The sequence below is a fragment of the Pholcus phalangioides genome, unplaced genomic scaffold (genome assembly GCF_987345545.1).
Source record: "Pholcus phalangioides strain wild (caught in Gottingen) unplaced genomic scaffold, Ppha-v1.0 ptg000012l_1, whole genome shotgun sequence".
Taxonomy (NCBI): Eukaryota; Metazoa; Arthropoda; class Arachnida; order Araneae; family Pholcidae; genus Pholcus; species Pholcus phalangioides.
Genome location: NW_028301605.1, coordinates 3,813,882 through 3,834,670, shown reverse-complemented (window position 1 = coordinate 3,834,670; position 20,789 = coordinate 3,813,882). Strand labels below are relative to the sequence as shown.

Here is a 20,789-nt window from a genome sequence, read left to right as displayed (position 1 = left end):
TTTTTTTTACATTTGAACGTGATTATGCCTAATAGCTATGCCCAAGCGTTGATGGTAAACATGATAAATCGCACTTAATTCATTATCTTCGCCGGTTATTATGCATAATCGTCATTTCGTATTGGTAAATAGATAAAATGGTCCCATAGCTGTGATAACATTTATTATTTAGATGACTGCGCTTGTGACCCACAGTCTGAATCGGATATAACAAACACAGATTTAACGAATTTTTCTGAACGTCGGTCGCTGAAATAACTCCCATTAGACGAATTCTGAAATCGGCTCTCAAAATATGACGAATGTTCTTTTCAACAAATTTGACGATCGTACCCGGGAACAACGAACTCAAATTTTTACAGATTTTTCGATTCAACGGATTTAAATCGTTCTAATTATTTATTTATGAAATTCATTAAAGAGGAGTCCGTTATATTGAAAGCCCGCCGAAACTACTAGACCGTATTTAGAATATTTTTCTCCATATGTATCAGGCACGTATTACATACCGATTGCACAACTCTAATTCGAATAATGTCGATTGTATTACGTAAATATTCAAATTTAAAACATATACATTATTACTTACATCTAGTTTTGACGTGCCAATCGTAAAAGTGTTGCAATATAATTTAAATTTAAAATTTATAATTAAAGTTAAATATTGTATTATTGTGAACGAAATATTAGATATATTTAAAGATTGGTTCACATATCAATGAACACCGCCAGATGGTGCTAGTGTTTTTAATGTACTAATTAATTATGTGCAGTACGCACAACTTTTAACCGAACGATGGCGATATCTTGGGTTCCAAAAGTTGTAGATAATGAAGCGGTTTTCACCAAAAAATAATGGTTTGTGATTTTTTCACCCGACTATGTGCATTTCGTTTGGATGAGGGGTCATTTTTTATATTGATTATTGATCAAACTTCAAAATCTTCAATGTAAACCCTTAATTTGGAAATTCTTTTTCCATATTTATCAAATTCAGCAATTACACTAAGGATTTACGAAATCACTAATGAAAGCGGTAAATTTCTAGTACTGTACTTGTCAAATTTACCAGTTACGCTTGGGTGTTATGTACAATATACACATATATGAAAAACAAACGGACCCTCCACTGCGACTGGAATAATCAAATGGAGCAACCGTTCATAGTAATGGGCATTTACATTTGAATTACTTACATTATATATAAATTCCTCCTTTTTTACATATTTAAGAGAGAAATACATATCCAACTGAGCAACATATGGGTGGCTAGATGAAATCGGGGACCTTGACATCAAGGAAGAATGTCTATTCACAATTAGGTTTTTGATATCAGTTGAACGTGCATTTCAAGCAATACCGATATTGTTACGATGAAAATACAACATTCTTCCGAAAGTTGCGCGTATAAATACTTCTATGATGGACATATTATACAACTGATAACATGAAGTCTCTATTATACATTATAATTAAGAATACGAAGAATATTACTATCAGGCAGTGCAATTTGGATTCCCAACAATATACCTATGAAGGCAATACATATATTAGGAACGAATATCATTATTGAGTTCATACAAATATTCAATGTTTCAAAATTATTATCGTTCTATGCGGGAGTGTATACGAAAATTGTTGTTTCATTCTTTCGGTCGTTTACGACTGAACCGAAGCAGATTCTGTTTTATCGTGCGAGGCCTTTCTCACTTGTCGAAGGGGGACCTACGTCCGTTTAACCTCAGAAGATGCCTGCCACAGATGTGGGTGAAACGTCAGGAACGACCATGGCCTAAGAGCCCGGAAACCGCTTTTGCAAGTCAAAGAATCTGCTGCTATTTCAGATTGTACTTTCGAATTACTAGTGGTAGCACTAGTTCACTTGCTCGCTCACTCAATCGACTGCCACTGACTCACTCATTCGCTCACTCGATAAACTGCTCACTCTGACTCACTCGCTCACATACCTCTGACAAACTCAGCCACTTGCTAACTTTGATCACTTACTCGGTCACAATTCTCACGAATTCATTGGCTCACTTGCTTGCTTGCTGACTCAGTCACAGGCTCATTTTGCTCAGTTCCTCGGTCACATGCTCACGCATTCTTTCTCTCACTTACTTGCTTGCTGACTCGGTCACAGGCTAACTTTGATCACTAAATCGGTCACTCATTCACTTGCTCACTCACTCGACGAATCGCTAACTGACTCACAAGATCTTTCACTTTCTGTGTGTGATCAACTCACTCATTTACTTCCTCTCTGACACTCACTCGATCTTTCACTTGCTCACAGATTCATTCATTCAGCCCCCCTTTCCTTCCACGTTCTCTCATTATATGGAGCCATTCACCCTATCTTTGCTCAACCTATCCTTTAATAGTACAAAGGAGTTTTTAATTTGTAATCAAAAATCTGAATGAAAACATCAATTGCATCGTGGGAAGAAATGTTACGTTTTATCGAGATGAGAATACTTTTGGTTACCTGTGAATTTTATTTTCCGTTGATGAGTTGTTTGTTAGGAAATTGTCTGTCTGATGAATTTTCTTTTCATTGAATCGCGTTGCGCTAAATTTTCTCCACACGTGCCTCAGTCCACTTTTGCATTTACTTCCGAAAAGTTGTTTCAATATGTTCTTTAATATTATTAAACACTGTTTCTGTAGGAATGGGATAAATTGATTGATGACCGCCCAAGACCCGTAAGCTATTGGGTACGAGTATGACGTGGAGGGGCGGATTACGCAGATGCTGGAAGTTCGAGAAAGCCACTGCAGCAGAAAAGTTTAGAAACTACCGACACTTATGCTGCTAAACTTAATAAAAGCCATCTAATCCAAGACTTCATCAATCAAAATTGACGCTCGAAATATTGCGCAGTGAAAAGACGCCATCTAGTTCCATCTAAAAATAAAAATGCATCGTTTTATGTTTTTTTTTAGTTCACTCTTTATCACTAGAAAAACGACCGGGATCTGTGTGACCCTGTGTGCTATTTCTGCTCACATAATTCGAGAAAAAATAAATCGAATACCTGAAAATTTCTCGACATTTCTTGAACTGCCATGCTCTTATTGTACATGAAAGGTTCTTTCATTACCTTTCATAAAAATGGAGGTACCAACCAATATACCTAGAAAGACGGAAATGGGTCAGTGTGACCCTCCCATGCATTTTATAACACACATTCACCTTATAATACCAACAACCCTAGTGCAATTGAACTTTGTTCGGTCAAAATTCTTTCGACAGTCTCTTTGTTCATCTATAATACGGTATTAACCCCATTATAAGCCTTTTTTAATTTCATTCTTTCTGTAAATATCGGTCAGCAGTTGGTCAGATATTGTTGTCAAGTATTTGGCCATTTTTGTCCGACAAACTGTTTGAAAATTAGAGATATCCACGTATTTGTGATTGCTGTAGAAATGGCAAGAAGACACAGATTGACCAAAGAAGGAAGTTTTTCAGAAAATGATAAATATTGCGAGAGAAAAAACCCAAAAAGCAATGGCACTGATGATGAGAATTCAGAATGCAGAGGAGAATGAGAATTACCCCCAGGGAGAACATTTGTGAAGCAGCATAAGTAATGCTAGCAACAGTATCAATGATTCATGCGTGAATCTGAATGAGATTATACTCCGACGGTGCTTCAGCTGATGCGAAATAAGAAGCTGCTGGAAAAAACGAATGCAAAGCACATCGAAGCCACGAAAACGACCTAGAATTACACCCAGACGTGAACCGATTGCCATAAATATCCGAGATCTCAATCATATCTATCACAATCATATCGTATCGCCTACTGTTTTCGAAGAAACTGCTGCACATTGAAGTGTATGGAATATCGTGGGGATCTTCCTCGCTATAATAGGACATCAAAGATTCTGAAATATTTTACAAGAAACTCATTGTTTTTACAGATACTGATTTACACCACTGGAATTGCGTGAGTTTCTCCCGATCGGAATCGGCAAGCTTGGTGGGAACAATTTGAAAAGTGCGTCGTCCAGCTGCGGAAAAATGAATGTATAAAAGCAAGATCACACTCGTTGATCCTATTCAAAACCTAGAAACGATGTAACATTTCACTGCTATATACAGGATGTCCCGTAAGCGGTAGCACGGCCTTTCTCTCACCAACCGTTCGCCGTAATGGTATGATTCCAATTTGAAGCAAATGCGCAACAGGCGTTCAGAAATTAACTTGCATCAAATTTGAAAGTAAAAATACGGTGTGTCACAAAATAAAATAAAAAAAATCTACATTTTTATACGGTCCCTCTGTGCTCTAACTTCTAATTATAAATTTGTTGCCGTGTCACTCCTGATGCCAACAAAATTAAATAAAGTGCAATATTTGCTGAGATATTCGAAAAAAGGTGGGAATTTGGGAAAGAACTGCGTTAAAAATGATGAAAAACAGTTTTACCCGCATTTAACGCTTTACCAAATTCACTCCGTTTTCTGAATCGGAATATTTCTGTCAATATTGCACTTTGAAACGTGCAATTTTTTTGTTGGCATCAGGAGCGACATAAAACTTTATAATTGGAAGTTAGAAGACAAGGGGACCGTATAGAAATTTAGATTTTTCTATTTTGTTAGACTATTTTCACTCTCAAAACTGGCACAAGTTAATTTTTGAAATCCTGTTGAGTATTTTAGATGGGAATCATACCTCTTCAATTGACGGCTGAAGTTAGCACGGCGACCTTAGCACTTACAGGACACCCTGTGTGTTCAGGAGAAAATAAAAACCTGCTAGTCCCGAGTTCCCTTCCACACTGACGCAGATCAAGAGAGATTGTTTTGACAGATTCAATGAGTCAATTAGCACATGCGTGAACAAGTAAGGAAGTGACCGTATGAGTGGGTGGGTGACTGCATGAATGACAGAATGGGAGGGTGAGTTACAGAGTGAGTGACGGTACGAGTTACTCACTCACTAACACCCCTAACTAACTTGATCAATGATTCACTTGCTCAGTCACATACTCGTCAAATTACTCCCTACGTATGTGGCTTTGTCGATGAATTTCCCTAGCGGCGAATTGTGTGTATTTTGAAAAGGAAAAAAGAAATACTAATTCCCACACGATCATTATATTTAATGTCATTTCGCCAAGAAATCATTGCTTGGCGATCGAGTAAAAATACCGCTGATGCATCTCAAAAAAAAAAAAATCACTTGTAAATTCCTCGGAAATAAATTATTTACCGAGAAAACTAAGCGTTAAAATGAATTTTTCCGACAGTGAAACCGTAATATCGCTTTCTCCGTTCATTAAAAATTGCAATTATGATCGTTTCTGTCGATCAGCAAATGCTAAAAAAAATATCCTTACGTTGCTCTTTAAGATTTAATTTTTTCTGTTTTTCAAACACCTGAATTAATGTATTGATATGTATGTAGGGGGAAGGGGCATGTATTCAGTCAACACCTTGGGCGAAGGGTCCCAAGATGTCGTCCTCAAAAAATTACGAAAAAAAATATAAATACATTAATTTCACCCAGAAAAAAATGAAATCAAAACAAAAAACAAATAGCGGCGGAATACAATTATTGGACCCGCAAAAAATTATTCAAAGTGATAACAGTTGGCTACTCATCGCCTCTCACGCTTCTCGGCTATACCTATGAATAACTTCGTTTCACTTTCTCTCTTTCCTTCAGCTTCTCTGTTATATTTTTTGTAGAAACTACATACTTTTTGTAGGAACTACTGCTAAACTGCACATGCATCTCGCCCACATTCATCTGTGGAACTTCTAACGAATTGGTACATGTTGGTATTTGCGTGTACGTGTTGTGAAACTAATATAAGTGTAGTACTTCTATATGTTGTGCTGCCATCTGCCATTAATACTTCTAACTATGATTGAAGTGTCATAATTGAATAATTTTTATCGTTGTAGGCCTGTTGCTATCTGTGGTGCGACTTTTTAACAAATAGATCAGCTCGCATGTGAACCTTGAATCCGGGAACCAATTTCGGAGGTACAGAACTTAATTTACTACATACTTAGCTACTTAATTCAATTTTTATTCTGTGCTGTACATGAGCATGTGATTAGAATGACGTCATTCTAACACTCTAGGGTTGGGGGAACTTTAAATTATTTAGCTAAGCGCCCGAGTGGCGCATTGGTAAGATGCTCGTCTTCCACTATGAAGGTTGCCGTCAAGGTCCACGCTTTCGAAGCCGGCCAAAGGAATCTACCGTGCCTGGAGCGATCCCCGATAGATGGTGCCTTCATTTCCCCCTCTAATTATAGAGGATGAAATTTGCAGTATGGGGATATATGACCGGAGTTGGTGTGCGGTAAAGTAGTAATATTAGCTGTGAGAGGTAATGGAAAACATTAATAAGTTACAAATTTGTTAAAAACACAATGAGTTACACGCCCGATTGAGCATATACACTTTTTGAGATTTTATCAGCGCTAATGGGATTGTCTCTTACCAGTGTCCATAGGTCGTCGGTATGCAGTTTATTATCTACCTAACCCTTGTCTAAATTACGTAACACTGTTTTGATTTGTTCCTACTTTTGCTCGAAATAATTTCTGTATTCATACTTGCAACAATGTGAAAAAATTTCAAAGATGACCAATTTAGAAACTCTTCACATGGTTGAGAGTCAGTGAATGTGCAAGAGACGTTTCCGAGAGGGTCTCGAATAAAGGATCAATCCATTTACATCACGTCACCAAGTGTCACTGGATCATGGATCCTCGATATTTTAGTGAAACTGGTATCTACGCTAGAATCAAACGAGCCGAAGCTCTTCGAGAGTTGTACCTGGACACGGCTCCAACCTCGGAAAGCGATTCCGGATCTAGCGAAGACGAAGAGGACGATTACGCCGATGTCTTCCAGCATACAGTTCCGGGTGTTTCATTTGAGACCTCTCCGGATTACTGGTTGATGACCAAACTCAGCAATTACCTGAAGAGGAGTGCTCCAACCTTGGCGAAGATGGTTCTCGTTCAGATGCGCATGTGCGGCCTCGAAAATCCGGCTAGCATACAAGCTTTAAAAGACAACGACTCGATTAATCTGATGATCAACCTGTTGGAGTGCGAAGACACTCGAGTCCAACTCGCTTCGCTGCACTGCCTAAAAACACTCGCGAAAATGAAGATGATAAGGTACGAGATCGTCTACTACGGCGGTTTGGAGTCCCTCGTGACGCTTCTTTGGCACCGTTACCTGCGGTTGAGGAGAGAAGCGGCCGAGACCCTAGCGCTGATATCAGTCTACCGCAGGGCTTGGCGGATAGTCCGTAAATGTTGCGGTGTCCAACTCTTGACGAACATGATCGATGTCCCGAGGCAAATTCTGGAGAAACGACCGGAGAAATTGAAAAATGATGAGGTCGAACTTGTCGACTCTGCCGCGGTCGCGTGCGTAGCCTTGCACGCCCTCTGTGAGGACGAGAAGAACCGAAAGGTGTTCTGGAGTTTGAGGACGTTGCAAGTATGTCAAAAGATTATTACGTGTGACCACACGGAGCTGGTTATCGCTTGCATGACCCTGTTGCAGCAATGCGCCGTTGAAGAGTTCATCAGAACCGAAATCAGAGAATCCGGACTACTTCACGAAATACGAAGGCCTTTATTCTCGAACCACCAAGGACTGATGCAAGCGTCAGCTCAGACGTTGTTCCGATGCGCGGAGGACTACCATTCCAGGGAGTTTTTCGGTGTCAAGGGCTACGTGGAGCAGTTGTGCAACATACTGAACACTTCCGAGTATCACGGTGACGTCAAACTCATGGCTTCTATAACCGGAGCGCTTTGGAAATGCGCCAAGAGCCAGACCAACGTGGATATACTGCATTCTAATAACGTTGTTCAGTTACTGACGCAGCTCATACTTTCACAGCCGCTAGAAGTGCAGGTTCATATCGTCGGTTGTCTCGCGATTGCGATGAAGAAGAGGCAGTGTTTGGCAGTGGCCAGAAAGAATGGTTTCTTAGAGACCGCTGCTGGACTAATGAGCACCACTCACCCGCCACTGATCAAGAACCTGAACGAAGCCATCGCCGAAGCTTCAAAAGAACCAGAAAGCATGGCCATAATCGAGAAATACGATATCATTCGGCTAGTCTGGTCGCAACTGCATAGTAAAGATCTGTCTGTCATCAGCAATACGGCGTGGAAACTTCATACTATATTGACTAATTTGAAGGACACAGATGTTTACTTGCGGACACTGCTCAGTGGGCTCCAGCTGGTCATTAACCCGCTTTCTTTGATATACACCAGCATTCAGACACCGATTTGTGCCATCATATCGGAACTCGCAAACAACAAGAACAACGTGCCGATTCTCACTGATTTCCACATAGTGTATTACTTGTCCAGGTTGAAGAGTACCCGGTGCAAAAGGCTCCGTTACTACCTCTGCTTGGCGATCGCCCGATGCTGCCGGTACAGGCAGAACAGGCAGGAGTTCGCCGAACGCGGCATCGTGCCGAACCTGCTGAAGTTCCTCAAGAGTAAGACGTTGTCTGTCAGGGGCGCTTCCTGCCACGCTCTGTACCAGTTGTCGCTCCTGCCGAAGAGTTGTGCCCTCATCCACGGCACGAAAGGCGTCCTGTTTAAGCTGGCGGATCTGATGAACAGTAGCGACCCGTCGATTCAGTTCCATGCTGCCAGCACCATACAGAACATCCGATACTTCTCCATGTCTCGTGAGAATACTACTCCGAAATTCATAGAAGATCGTTTAGTTCTAGTCGAAAGGGGTTTCTTCGTATTCGATGAAGATTAGCTTTCGCTTCAAATTCATTTTTTCCATATGGAGTCTGAATATTTTATCGGATTTTAGTTTTATATCCAATAAATAGTGACAGACATGATGCTTCACTCCGGTAGATTATGTTGATCTGGAACTAGAACTCGATACTTACGGGTCTTTCGTAAGTTTTGGGTATTTTTGAGGTGAAACTTCTTTTTAGCCGGAGAAGTGAACTTTTGTGAGTGGAAAGGGAATCCATCACAAAAAGTGAAACGTTTTCTTTTTTTCTCAAAACCCATTCCATAACTGATTGTGCGATGAAGTTCCGAGAAGCAGATGGGTTGTGGTGGCGTGTTAATAGTCATGCTGCCGTGACAGAAAATAAAGTTGGGGTGGGTTGGATAGGACGGTTTGTGTCGGGCAAATACAGATATTACCTTTCCAAAATGTATTAATCATCCTATTCCCCGTGACGCCTCACCCCCCCGGTCACACGAGAGTATATTTCGCAGGCGAACGCAAGTTTTGTGACGTCAGAGTGTCCGCAGCTCTAGTTGACTGTGCTGTCATAACGCAGAATACATCTCCAGAACGCTTCACTGTATTCTTTATCTTCTTACTCTTCACTCCTGTACTAAAGCCATCTCTGATTTAGAGCTCTGATTTAAATAAATGAATTGGAGAAATATATAAAAAAAACTTAAAAACATGTAAAAAAGATGAATAATCACAAAAAAAAATTATTTGGGGACTTAACAAAAAATGAATGGGAAATGAATTGCAGGTCGGCCAAAAATAAATAAATAAATAGGAATAATTTGCGGACTGACGAAAAACTTCGAGGACAAAAAATTTGATTACCTGCAAAAGAAAAACAAATTGAAGGAATAATTTACTGACCCGGAAGGTAAAAAAATAGGAAAAGATCAAGTGTGGACCAGCTGAGGGCAGAAACATATGCATAAAATATTATAAGAGGCAGTATTTTTCTTCCGGGACCGTCGTGCCGGAGGAGTGGTCATAGTGGTGGTCGGCTGAAGTTTGTTGGTTTACAGTGGGTCCCAACTTCTAGGCTGGAATTGGAGCCTATCTCCCCGTTGAAAAGTCTCACCGCAGAAAGCAACTGGCCTACAACGGTGAAATATCCAATCATTACACTTCATTCATAGGTTTAAAAAATTGATGGCAGATGGCAGCACTTTACATAACACGCATTACATACGGACAAACTTTACGTTAGGCTCGCAACACGGGCACGCACATTCCAACATGTACCAATTCGTTAAAAGTTCCGCACAGGAATGTGGACGAGTTGCATGTGTGGTTTAAGTAGTGGTATTTTCTTCTTTTTTTTTTTCAAATCCTAAATTATGTAGCTGCTACGCGCATAGGATGGAGCGAAATTGTTTGCGGAACGGCAGAAATTTTCCACGGGCTTGGCACCGGTTCAAGGACCAGTTATAACGGGTGACGAACTCTGGTTTAACCAACTTTTGACCGCTTCTTCCAATCGACCCTAAATTACGCACAATTTTTATACTGGTTACTTGACTGACATATTTTAAATGTTTCAAAAAATTTAATGTTTGTTTCTTTTCGTTTCATTTAATTTAACTTATGAATATTAGTTAAAGTGAATATTAGTTAGAAATTAATTAACTAAATTAAACAAAGCAAAAAAATTTCAGGATATAAATGCTGAGATGAACATTTGAAGAAAAATTTTTTTTTGTCTCCGCTGGGAATCGAGCCCCTTGGCCTTGGCCCCCTTGCGATCCGAGAAAACATAATCTCTCTACAAATTCTTTTTTAAACGGATTTTGAAAAATATCCGGACAAACACGCTCATTAGACATTTCAATTTCCAAAAACGATCATTGCTTTCGAAAAATTTGTATAAAAGTCATACATGAAAATATTTTTTTTCCAAAACGAAGCTTTGCCCAAGGGCAACCGTCAGTCACGTGACTTTGTTTAAGGGTAATTTACCGACAACGATTCATAGCCATGCAATTTGCTGCTGGGGAAATTCACCGAAAACAGTTCGACGCGAGTCAGTGAGCCGGTAAGTGATACAGTAAGCCGCTGAAATGAGCGAATCAGTGAATGATAAGTAACTTATGATAACGTAATGATAATAACAATAGTTAGTGATGAGTGGGTGACAGACTGATGATCAGTGTTGATGATTGAGCAAACTTGTGAGTGAGCGAGTGCCGGAGCGAAAGTTCTAGAGATAGATTTAGTGACCCAGTGAGTCAGTGTCATGATGAGTGGGTGACCTACTGGTGGACTGGGGAATCTGGCGAGTGAGCGAGTGAGAGTGACATAGGGAGTAATTGCGCGACCTGGTGATTGAGTGCGTGTGACAGCGTGAGCGACCTAGTAAGTGATCCTAGTAAGTGACAATGGGTGACCTAGTGAGTGATTGAGTGATAGAATGAGCTACCTAGTGATTGACTGAGTGACTATGCGAGTGAGTGATCGAGAGTGAGGTAGCTCTAGTGACAGACAGGTTTCACTCACTCGTTCACTTGCTGGGTCGATCATTCATTCACTCATGTCGAACTGATGTCGCTTGAATTTTCTATTCGGTGAACTCTTGGTCAGTCAATTTTCTGGAAATGGATTTTCCGGAAGCGGGGTGAGTTTGCTCAGTATTGAAATTGAACATTTTCATTCAACCCTTTGGTTCAAAGTCAAAGGTAATTGTTTTTGGTTGATGGTTGTGTTAGATATAATTTATGTAGTTTTTATTGGAAAAGCACACGTTAAAGTAGAAATTAAATTTCATTCATAAACATTATCATTTTTTAATGTAAACTTTCTAGAAAAAATGAATTCCAAACTTCAATTTCGGAGGGAACGAATTAGACATAAGGAAACACATCGACCGAACTGATGGTTTCACTGCAATGAGAGTCAATATACAGAGAAAACAACTTGACATTGTTCAAAAAGCTCCAAAATCGTGTATTTATTACCTTTATAAAGCACGTTATTGAAAGAGTTGAAAAATATCCGGAATCGGAAGAGAAACGAGTTAATACGCTAAAAGTTACAGATTCAATGGTTTTCATGGAGGTTTCCATGAAAACTGGATATGCTCATGAATAAATTCAAGCGGTTTTCTGTATATCTTGGTTCTTATTAGTGAAAATCTCGTGTTTAAAATGATTTTTTTTTTAAGCTGTTAAATAGTTTCAATTAGTAATCAAAATTTTCTCAACCTTCACCCCTTTCCAAATAAAAATATCCGGGCTAAAAACCTATTTAAGTAATGCATTCCGAACACGTAACGGTCACCCTCAGGACACCATTTTCGTCATTCGTTCTGTTGGACTAAACCCCCTGTACGGACGACAAAAGTTGCAATTTTAGTTGGAGTTATGCTCACTAGATGGCAGAAGAAGTTTAATTATTTGGCACCACTGATGATGCGCTACCACATCGTAGATCATATATATGCTCAACCAATGGCCCTCAGCGTCATCTGACGTGGCACGCGACGTCAAACCTAATTTTGCAAAAATGATCTAAGCGGGCACAATACTAAGTGAGTGATCAATTAAGTGACGCGCAGTGCAGTTGCGCATATCTTCAGGAGTTCAGCGGCACATGCCCAGATTACCTAAGTGACCCGCGGTATGTTTACAGATAACCTACGTGACCTTGGGTGCTGTTCCAGATCAGTTAAGTGGCTCGCGACACAGTTCCATATCACTTAAGCAACACGCGACACAGTTCCATATCACTTAACCATGACGCGACACAGTTCCATACCACTTAAGCAATACGCGACACATTTACCGATCGCTTTAATGATCCAAGGCACATTTACACATTAGGTGACCTGAGGTGTTGTAACAGATCACTTAAGCAGCCCGCGACACATTTACAAGTCACTCAAGTGGGCGCTTTCAAAGATCTCTTAAGCAGCCCGCAGCATATTTCCAAAATATCTAAGTGATCTACGGTGCATTTAAAGATCTCTTAAGTGACTCGTAGTGTATTTCCAAATCATTTAAATCACCAGATCCCCGATATTATAAACTAACGTTATAAAGAGAGAGAGATCGCTATATATGAGACGATTTATAAAAGATAAAAGAAGCTAGCTCGACATAATCATAGGTATCTTCAGAAAAATAAAATCCTATCTTTTCTCATGGACGAGGAAAATAAAGGATGAAAGAGAAGTCGATTGACATCGTGAATGGATATCCATTCAGAATTGTCGGCAAAAATTTTGAATTTCAAATAGAAATGTCAAAAGAATATTCCGAATTCGAAATTCCTCAAAAATTTTCCGAGTTATTCAAAAAAAAAAAAAACCAGATTTTTTACGAGAATAAAGACGATTCCCTTTGATCCGGATTTTAAGAATTTCCTGTTCTTTTTGTAAAAAACAAATAAATAAATAGAAATAAATCAGTATAAATAGCAAGTAAGAAATTCGTTTGAAACGTTCAAAAAGAAAACACGTGTTTTACCAGAAAAAGCCAAAAAAAACTTGATTTTGCTATAGATTTTCCTGTTGAAAAATAGTCTCTTCGACGTGAAATAAATACACAAAATAAACAAATAAAATATACGATTTTTTAGTAACTTCAGAAATCGTTATAATGAATATTTTGATTCCTCTCTATGAGATATTCAAATTTTTATAATGATATGAATTTTAACTTGAAAATGCCTCGTTTAATTTCGAACATTAATTTTTTTCCTCTATATTCAACAAAATTATCTATTGAATATCTTTTTACGATTGAATATCGGGAAACGTTATATATTCATTTTGATTGATTCATTTTCTCTCTCCCATATTATTAAATTTTAATGAAATTTTCAGTATGTCAAGTTGTTGTTCTTTTTGTGTATTGAAATTGTAAATAAACTTCTGTATGAAATGAGTGTTCATGTGTTTTTCCACGTGCATGTGAGTGGGTGGAATATTGGTTTTAGTGAAATATCCGTCATCTCAAGTAAAATATTAGTAGTTTCAGGTTCAATATTGGTTTTAGATATTAATCATTTCAAGTAAAATATTCGAACAGTTGGTAACGCCAGGTAATCAAATCATCTCATGTCAAATATTGTCCTTTTAAGATTCAATAGTCCGTCCAAATATTTGTCACTTCAGTTTGATTATTCGCTATTCAAGTCCAATCTTAAGTCTTATAAATATGCCAAGCACGCACATACACACTGCTGATATCGAAGCCATTTAGTGTGTGTGTGTGTGTGTGTGCGACAATAATGAGTTATAATAATAAGTGATGACAATAATAAGTTATTGAGTGACAAATGTGGAAGTTATTTAGTGAAATCATTGTCATTTCAAGTCAAATATTTAACTTATTTCAAGTAAAATATTCAATTTATTTCAAGTAAAGTATTCAATTTATTTCAAGTAAAGTATTCAATTTATTTCAAGTAAAGTATTCAATTTATTTCAAGTAAAGTATTCAATTTATTTCAAGTAAAGTATTCAATTTATTTCAAGTAAAGTATTCATTTTATTTCAAGTCATATATTGGGATTATTCAATACCAAATATTCCAGTAATTTAATGTCAAACATTTCATTCGTTTAATGTCAAACATCCCATTCGTTTAATGTCAAACATACCAGTAATTTTATATCAAATATACTAAATGCCTTTAATGTCAAATATTTCAAACATCGAAATCCTATACAGTGAAACCTCGCTGCAACAATATCCGTTATGACGATAAATCCCTCTGCAATGATATTTTTTCCAATCTTATTTAGAAATGTCCATCTTCTATTGTTTAGCCGCTGCCTCTCGATATAACGATAATCCCTCTACAAACGACATCTTTTCTTGCTCCGCGTATCATCGTTATATTTACATTTCACTCTATTCAAGAAAAATTAATCCAGATGATAGAGTCAATATCATTAAGATAATTCAAACGAATCCTAATCAAATGTTTACACAATATAATTCAAAATCCCATATTCCAGTAAACACCGTAAGATAAATTCGTACAATGAGTCATAAGCCAAATAGAATATTGAATTTAAGTAGTCAAATACAATTATCATAGAAGCAAAGGAAAATTATTACAAAACTTTTCCTTGTATCTTTGCTTATTTATAAGCAAATATTTTAGGATAAGATTCCATATACGCAAATGACGACAGTTTCCATCGTTGAAATTACAACTGGGATTGATTTACATCGAAATAAAGTGAAGAATTCCTACGCAAATTCGTTTTTTTTCCTTTCAATACAAATTACAGAAGCGAACTTCTTCGATTTCGTCTTATCCCGTAACGAAACGACGTTCATGAAACTAATATGAAAAGTGAAATGCCATCTATAAATATCCGAATGTTTTCATTCAAGATTACATTGCGCCGAAATCTGTTTCTCCCACCCGAACATGTAATTTGAATACGAAAAATGCGTAGTCAGTCCTTTTTTTAAGAAGAAAGAAATTGGAACGTTACATATATATTTGCTTTGCTTTCAAAAAATGTACAAAACATATGTTTCCGTCGATGTTTGTAATTTAATAAATGTTATACTTGTGTATTTAGAGGAAAAATATTCGATACGAGTTAATCACGAATGCTTATTCGTCTTTCATGTATGTTATTTGAGTCGAAAAAATACACTGCTGGCCACCGTAAATGCAACACCCTGAAGGAAGCATGCAAATAATATGAAATTTACAACATGCATTAGCGGAGGTGAGATATGCAAATGATTAGAATTTCAGCGCAGACGCACATCACGCGCGCCTGTGGCGCCACTTCAAAGCGCTATTTAAGGCTTGGAGATTTCGACGATTTGAAGTACGGCAATTGTGTTTTTCTTGTGGTTTTTTCAAAAAAACGATCAATTATGCCTCGTAGAAAACAGCGATCATCTTTTGATCAAGTATCCGAGTTCGACAGAGGAAGGATAGTGGTCTACCGAGATTGTGGATTATCTTTCAGGGAAATCGGTAGTCGTGTTGGACGAAACCAAACAACTGTAATGCGGATATGTGATCGTTAGATGCAGGAGGGTACGACGGACCGACGTGTTCGATCGCATCCACCTCAGTGCACCACTTCACGTGATGACAGGCGTATTGTGCGTATGGCAGTGACGGATCGCTCAGCCACATCACGAACCATAGCACAGCACATTCAGTCTGTACCGCATCATCCAGTGTCTGCGCGTACCATTCGACGCCGTTTACAGCAGAGTGGTCTGTCCGCAAGACGTCCATTGCTTCGTCTACCCTTGACGCAGAACCACAGACGTCTCCGCCACCAATGGTGCGATGAAAGAAGGATGTGGACGGCACAATGGAATGAAATTGTCTTTACTGACGAGTCACGCTTCTGTCTGCAACACCACGATGGTCGGATTCGAGTCTGGAGACACCGTGGAGAGAGGATGCTGAACAGCTGCGTTATGCACCGCCACACTGGTCCTGCACCGGGTATTATGGTATGGGGCGGTATTGGATATCACTCTCGCACTCCTCCAGTACGCATTGCAGGTACTTTAAAAAGCCAGCGCTACATCTCCGAGGTGTTGGAGTCAGTTGTCCTTCCTTACCTTCAGGGCTTGCCCACAGCCATATTTCAACAGGATAATGCGCGACCACACGTGGCACGCATTGTCCAAAGGTTCTTCGTCAATCGCCAGATTGAATTGCTTCCCTGGCCAGCTCGCTCTCCGGATCTTTCGCCGATAGAAAACATGTGGTCCATGGTTGCTCAACGATTGACCCAGATTACATCCCCAGCTGCCACACCAGATCAACTTTGGCAACGCGTGGAAGCTGCTTGGTCTGCTGTACCCCAAGAACAATATCCAAAGTCTCTTTGAATCAATGTCGAGGCGTGTGGCAGCGGTGATCTCCAACAATGGCGGCTACTCTGGCTACTGATTTTGGCAGAAACCACACTTCACAGAAGTCTATAAATTTAATCACTTGATGCTTGGTCAACATGCTATCTACAAAATAAATATTGTTGCGATATCTCTTGTCTTTCTTGGTGTTGCAATTTGGGTGGCCAGCAGTGTACTTTCATTTTTAACATGTTGTTATTTTGTATGTTATTCGAATCCTGAAAACTCTTTCATTCCGAACATAACGGCTGAAAGTTACGATAATTTTATTTGTGCCATTCGTTTGTATATTCTATTTATTGCTCTTATACGTTCATATCCGATTTTCTATTTTTTGCGTATAAAACCGAAAATATGTAAAAAAATCAGTTAATTATTATTAATTTCTTCCACTTTTATTTTGATCTGAGAAAATTTGAGTTTTATTTTTCGAGGAGTATGCAAGGCCAGGGGGCATATGGAGCCCCCCAAATCACAGAGAATGTAAAAAAAAATTGTGAAATATTAGGAAAAAAACTTATTTTTATGCTGTTTCCATCAATTCATGTTGATTTGAAATGCTATGTGAAGGATATTACTACACCAGTATTTCCCAACTTTTTTTGGTATCGCGGACCCCATATACTACCAGAAAGTCAATTTTTCACGCATCCATAAATTACAATTTCATTGCACAAAATGTGCAATTAATGCAGTGGTAGTAAATGAAAATGAGGAAAAACCCCCACGGACCCCTTAAACAAGCACTCACGGACCCGCGGGGACCGTAGACCACAGGTTGAAAAACACTCATTTAGTGCATGATTAGCGTCCAGTAAATGATGCCATCCATTTCCAGAATAGGAAATGAGGAACTGCCAGTGAGTGAATGTATAGCCCGGTTAAGTGGTTTCTAACCAGTAGCATGCGTCTTGGAGTAGATGATGAACCATTGAGACGTGCCTGAAAAGTAATCAGCAAGAACAAAAATCGCAAAACAGTTACGTGATACCACATGCTTCTGATATGTAAGCTGCCTATGCATATATTAGAGTAAGCTAGCTTCCTATACGCATTTAAGCTAGCTTTCTACGCACTTCTAAGAGTAAGGTAGCTTCCTACGCACTTCTTAGAGTAAAGTAGCTTCCTACGCACTTCTAAGGGTAAGCTAGCTTCCTACGCACTTCTAAGAGTAAGCTAGCTTCCTACACACTTCTAAGAGTAAGCTAGCTTCCTACGCACTTCTAATAGTAAGCTATCTTCCTACGCACACTTCTAATAGTAAGCTAGCTTCCTATACGCACTTTTAAGAGTAAGCTAGCTTCCTACGCACTTCTAAGAGTAAGCTAGCCTCCTACGCACTTCTAAGAGTAAGCTAGCTTCCTACGCACTTCTAAGAGTAAGCTAGTTTCCTACACACTTCTAAGAGTAACCTAGCTTTCTACGCATTTTTAAAAGTACGTACACCTGTTACATATTTTCACTGGTACACAAGCTTCACAAGTATGCATTTCTTGGGGTAAGCAGACCTTATACGGCTGCGAAAATCCTCGTACAGATTTTACTTATGGAACGGTATGCGTGTCTCTGACGCATGATGAGGAGCATCCAATGCAATTTTTGTGCCTTGAAGCTTCCTATATTTATAGGGATGTATTTGAAGCGTATATAGAAGCTTAGAAAACACCGGTTTAATCAATACATACTTTCGTTGCATAGGTGGATTAGAAACTGCGACGAAATTATGCTGCTATATGATATTGCGAACCCAAAACAGTTGCTCACATAATACATGTTCAACCCATAACCCACAAGCCAAATGTGGTTCATGACCTCAATATTTGACCTTACAATTGTTGAAAAATAAACTAGCGGGGAAAAAACTTCAAAAATGACTGAGGCGCATTTCGAAATCACTTGAGCTACCCTTTGTGCAGTTTCACACCACTTGAACGGCGGCCCGTTGCACATTTATAGGTCATTCAGGCCGGCAGTGCAGTTCCACATCATTCACGTGATTCGTGGCACATTTACAGATCATTCAAGTTGCCTGCAACACATTTATAGATCACTTAAAGGGGTTGGTACACGCAAATTTTCCAAAACACACATTTTTCAATTTTTCAATTTTTAAATACTACTTTCTGAAAACACGAGGACTGTTTATCATAATTATGTAAAAAAAAAATATGGCACAAAATATGGGTAAGTTTTGGTGATTTTTGAAAAAGTTGCATGTTGTTGAAGTTGAAATTCAAGAAAAAACAACAATTAAAATCATAAAAGCTCATGTTAAAGTATGTAACACCATAGTGTTGAGAGACACACAAAGTTTCACGACATTTGAATGAGCGGTGTTCGAAAACATGTTCCTTATCTAACAAAAAACTTAAGTTTTGAGAAAAAAGCATTTTAATGACATATATTAGCATGTGCCTGCAAAAATGCCTGTCAGCAGTTTATATTAAAATATTAAAGAAATATATTTTTAGCACAGATACAGCAAAAACATGCGCACAGTTACACGCAGAAAATTTCTCACTATGTATTTAAAAATTGAAAAATGTATGTTTCTGGGAAAATTAGCGAGCACCAACCCCCTTAACTCATCCCGGCACAGTTCCGGAACTTTTAAGTGGCCAGCAACACAGTTTTCAGATCACCTAAGTGTCCCCCCCCCCCACGGGGCACATTCAAATATCACTTTATTGACCCTCGAAGCATTTACAGATCATCAGATTAATCCGCGGTGTATTCACCGATCACTCAAGGAACCTGCGGCGCAGTTTCAAATCACTAAATTGACCCGCAGCGCATTTACAGATCATTTAAATAACCTGAAGTGCTGTTCCAGGCCACTGAAATAGCCTGCGACTTGTTAATAAATCAATGACGGCAATTACCCGCACTCTCCTAAACTTTTGACAACCTCGCTGTACACAGCCTGAGTACTTCCAGCCTTTATTTCGAAACGTCCATAATGGTAAAGTTAATCAGATCCCTTCGAATGCATAGCTGGAAGCTATTACATCAAGCAGAGTCGTACGCAGGTGGGAGGGGACATAGGCGGCCCGTACTTGTATAACGGTGCAAATTTAGATATTTCAGATAGGAAATATGATCAAAATATCGAGAAAATTCTTTTATACGCTATTTTAATCAATTTAAAATGGTTTTTCTTGAAAGGTTATTACCTTAAAATTTCTCTAGCTGAGATTACTTGCCCCCCCCCCGTCCTCCAAACCCGGTGTGCCCTTTTCAAAAGTCGATCCTGCAGCGTAACAAAGAAATTCCAACTCATTCGTGCTTAAAGCAAATTTAATGAGACAAATATCACTTTCCGTTGCCATGAAATGCCTTCCTTTATTCAGTCGATGCTCATTACTCACAAAACGTATTAAAAAAATGAAGATATATGAGGACTGAAACGGCATTTAATTTTGTAATAGATTATTGGAAATGGTTGTTTCTTAGAAACAATATATAGTAGATAGAAATTACTTTGAAAACGGGAACAAAACCGTCTAAAATTACATTTTGATTGGAGAATCAAAAAAAAAAAGACTGAAAAACATCTATTTCTTTCACAAGCGGTATCAAATCTTACTCATTTAGGTTTCTCTAATGAGTTTTTTTTATATAATCAAAATTTCGATTAGTCTTTTCAATTTTCTAAAAAATTCATTCAAATACCGCGTACACGTTGTTAAAAATCTTTTTTACAAAGACTAATATAACTAGCGTGTCCAGTCAGAATTGGTAGAAAACACTAATGCAGTGCCATGGAAGAAAGTCAACGGAATACTGATCAGTTAGATAATGTAACACACAAAAACTCCTTTGAACTTCTTTAACCCTTTAAGGGGCAATGACGAGATATCTCGCCCCGATAAAAGTCTGTTATTTGGTCATTAACAATCCCAAATATTTTGTGAAGTTGATTTCTGAATGGTAAACTTTTACCCTGCACCCCCTTAGTTTATACCTGCTGAAAAATCAGAGGAGAGCCTACTTCATTAAAGAAGACATTTTGAAGATGAGGGGAGGGAGCAGTTTAGTGATTTCTAATTGCCGCTTTAAGGTTTAAATTGGATTCAAAAAAAGATCTGAAGTTATGCTTATTCTATATGATAAGTATCGAAACCGCATTTGATTTTGGAATAGATTATTAA

General features: G+C 38.5%; 1 protein-coding gene across 1 annotated transcript; it reads left to right on the top strand.

The window, feature by feature from the left end:
• Window positions 1–6,737: 6,737 nt before the first annotated feature.
• Window positions 6,738–8,789, top strand: LOC149079164 (armadillo repeat-containing protein gudu-like). The gene has a single exon (XM_089240414.1). It carries the CDS (start codon window positions 6,738–6,740, stop codon window positions 8,787–8,789), a length of 2,052 nt encoding a protein of 683 aa, XP_089096540.1.
• Window positions 8,790–20,789: the final 12,000 nt, after the last annotated feature.

Coding starts and splice junctions, on each gene's coding strand:
- LOC149079164 (XM_089240414.1), top strand. CDS start 6,738: ATGGATCCTCGATATTTTAGTGAAACTGGTATCTACGCTAGAATCAAA.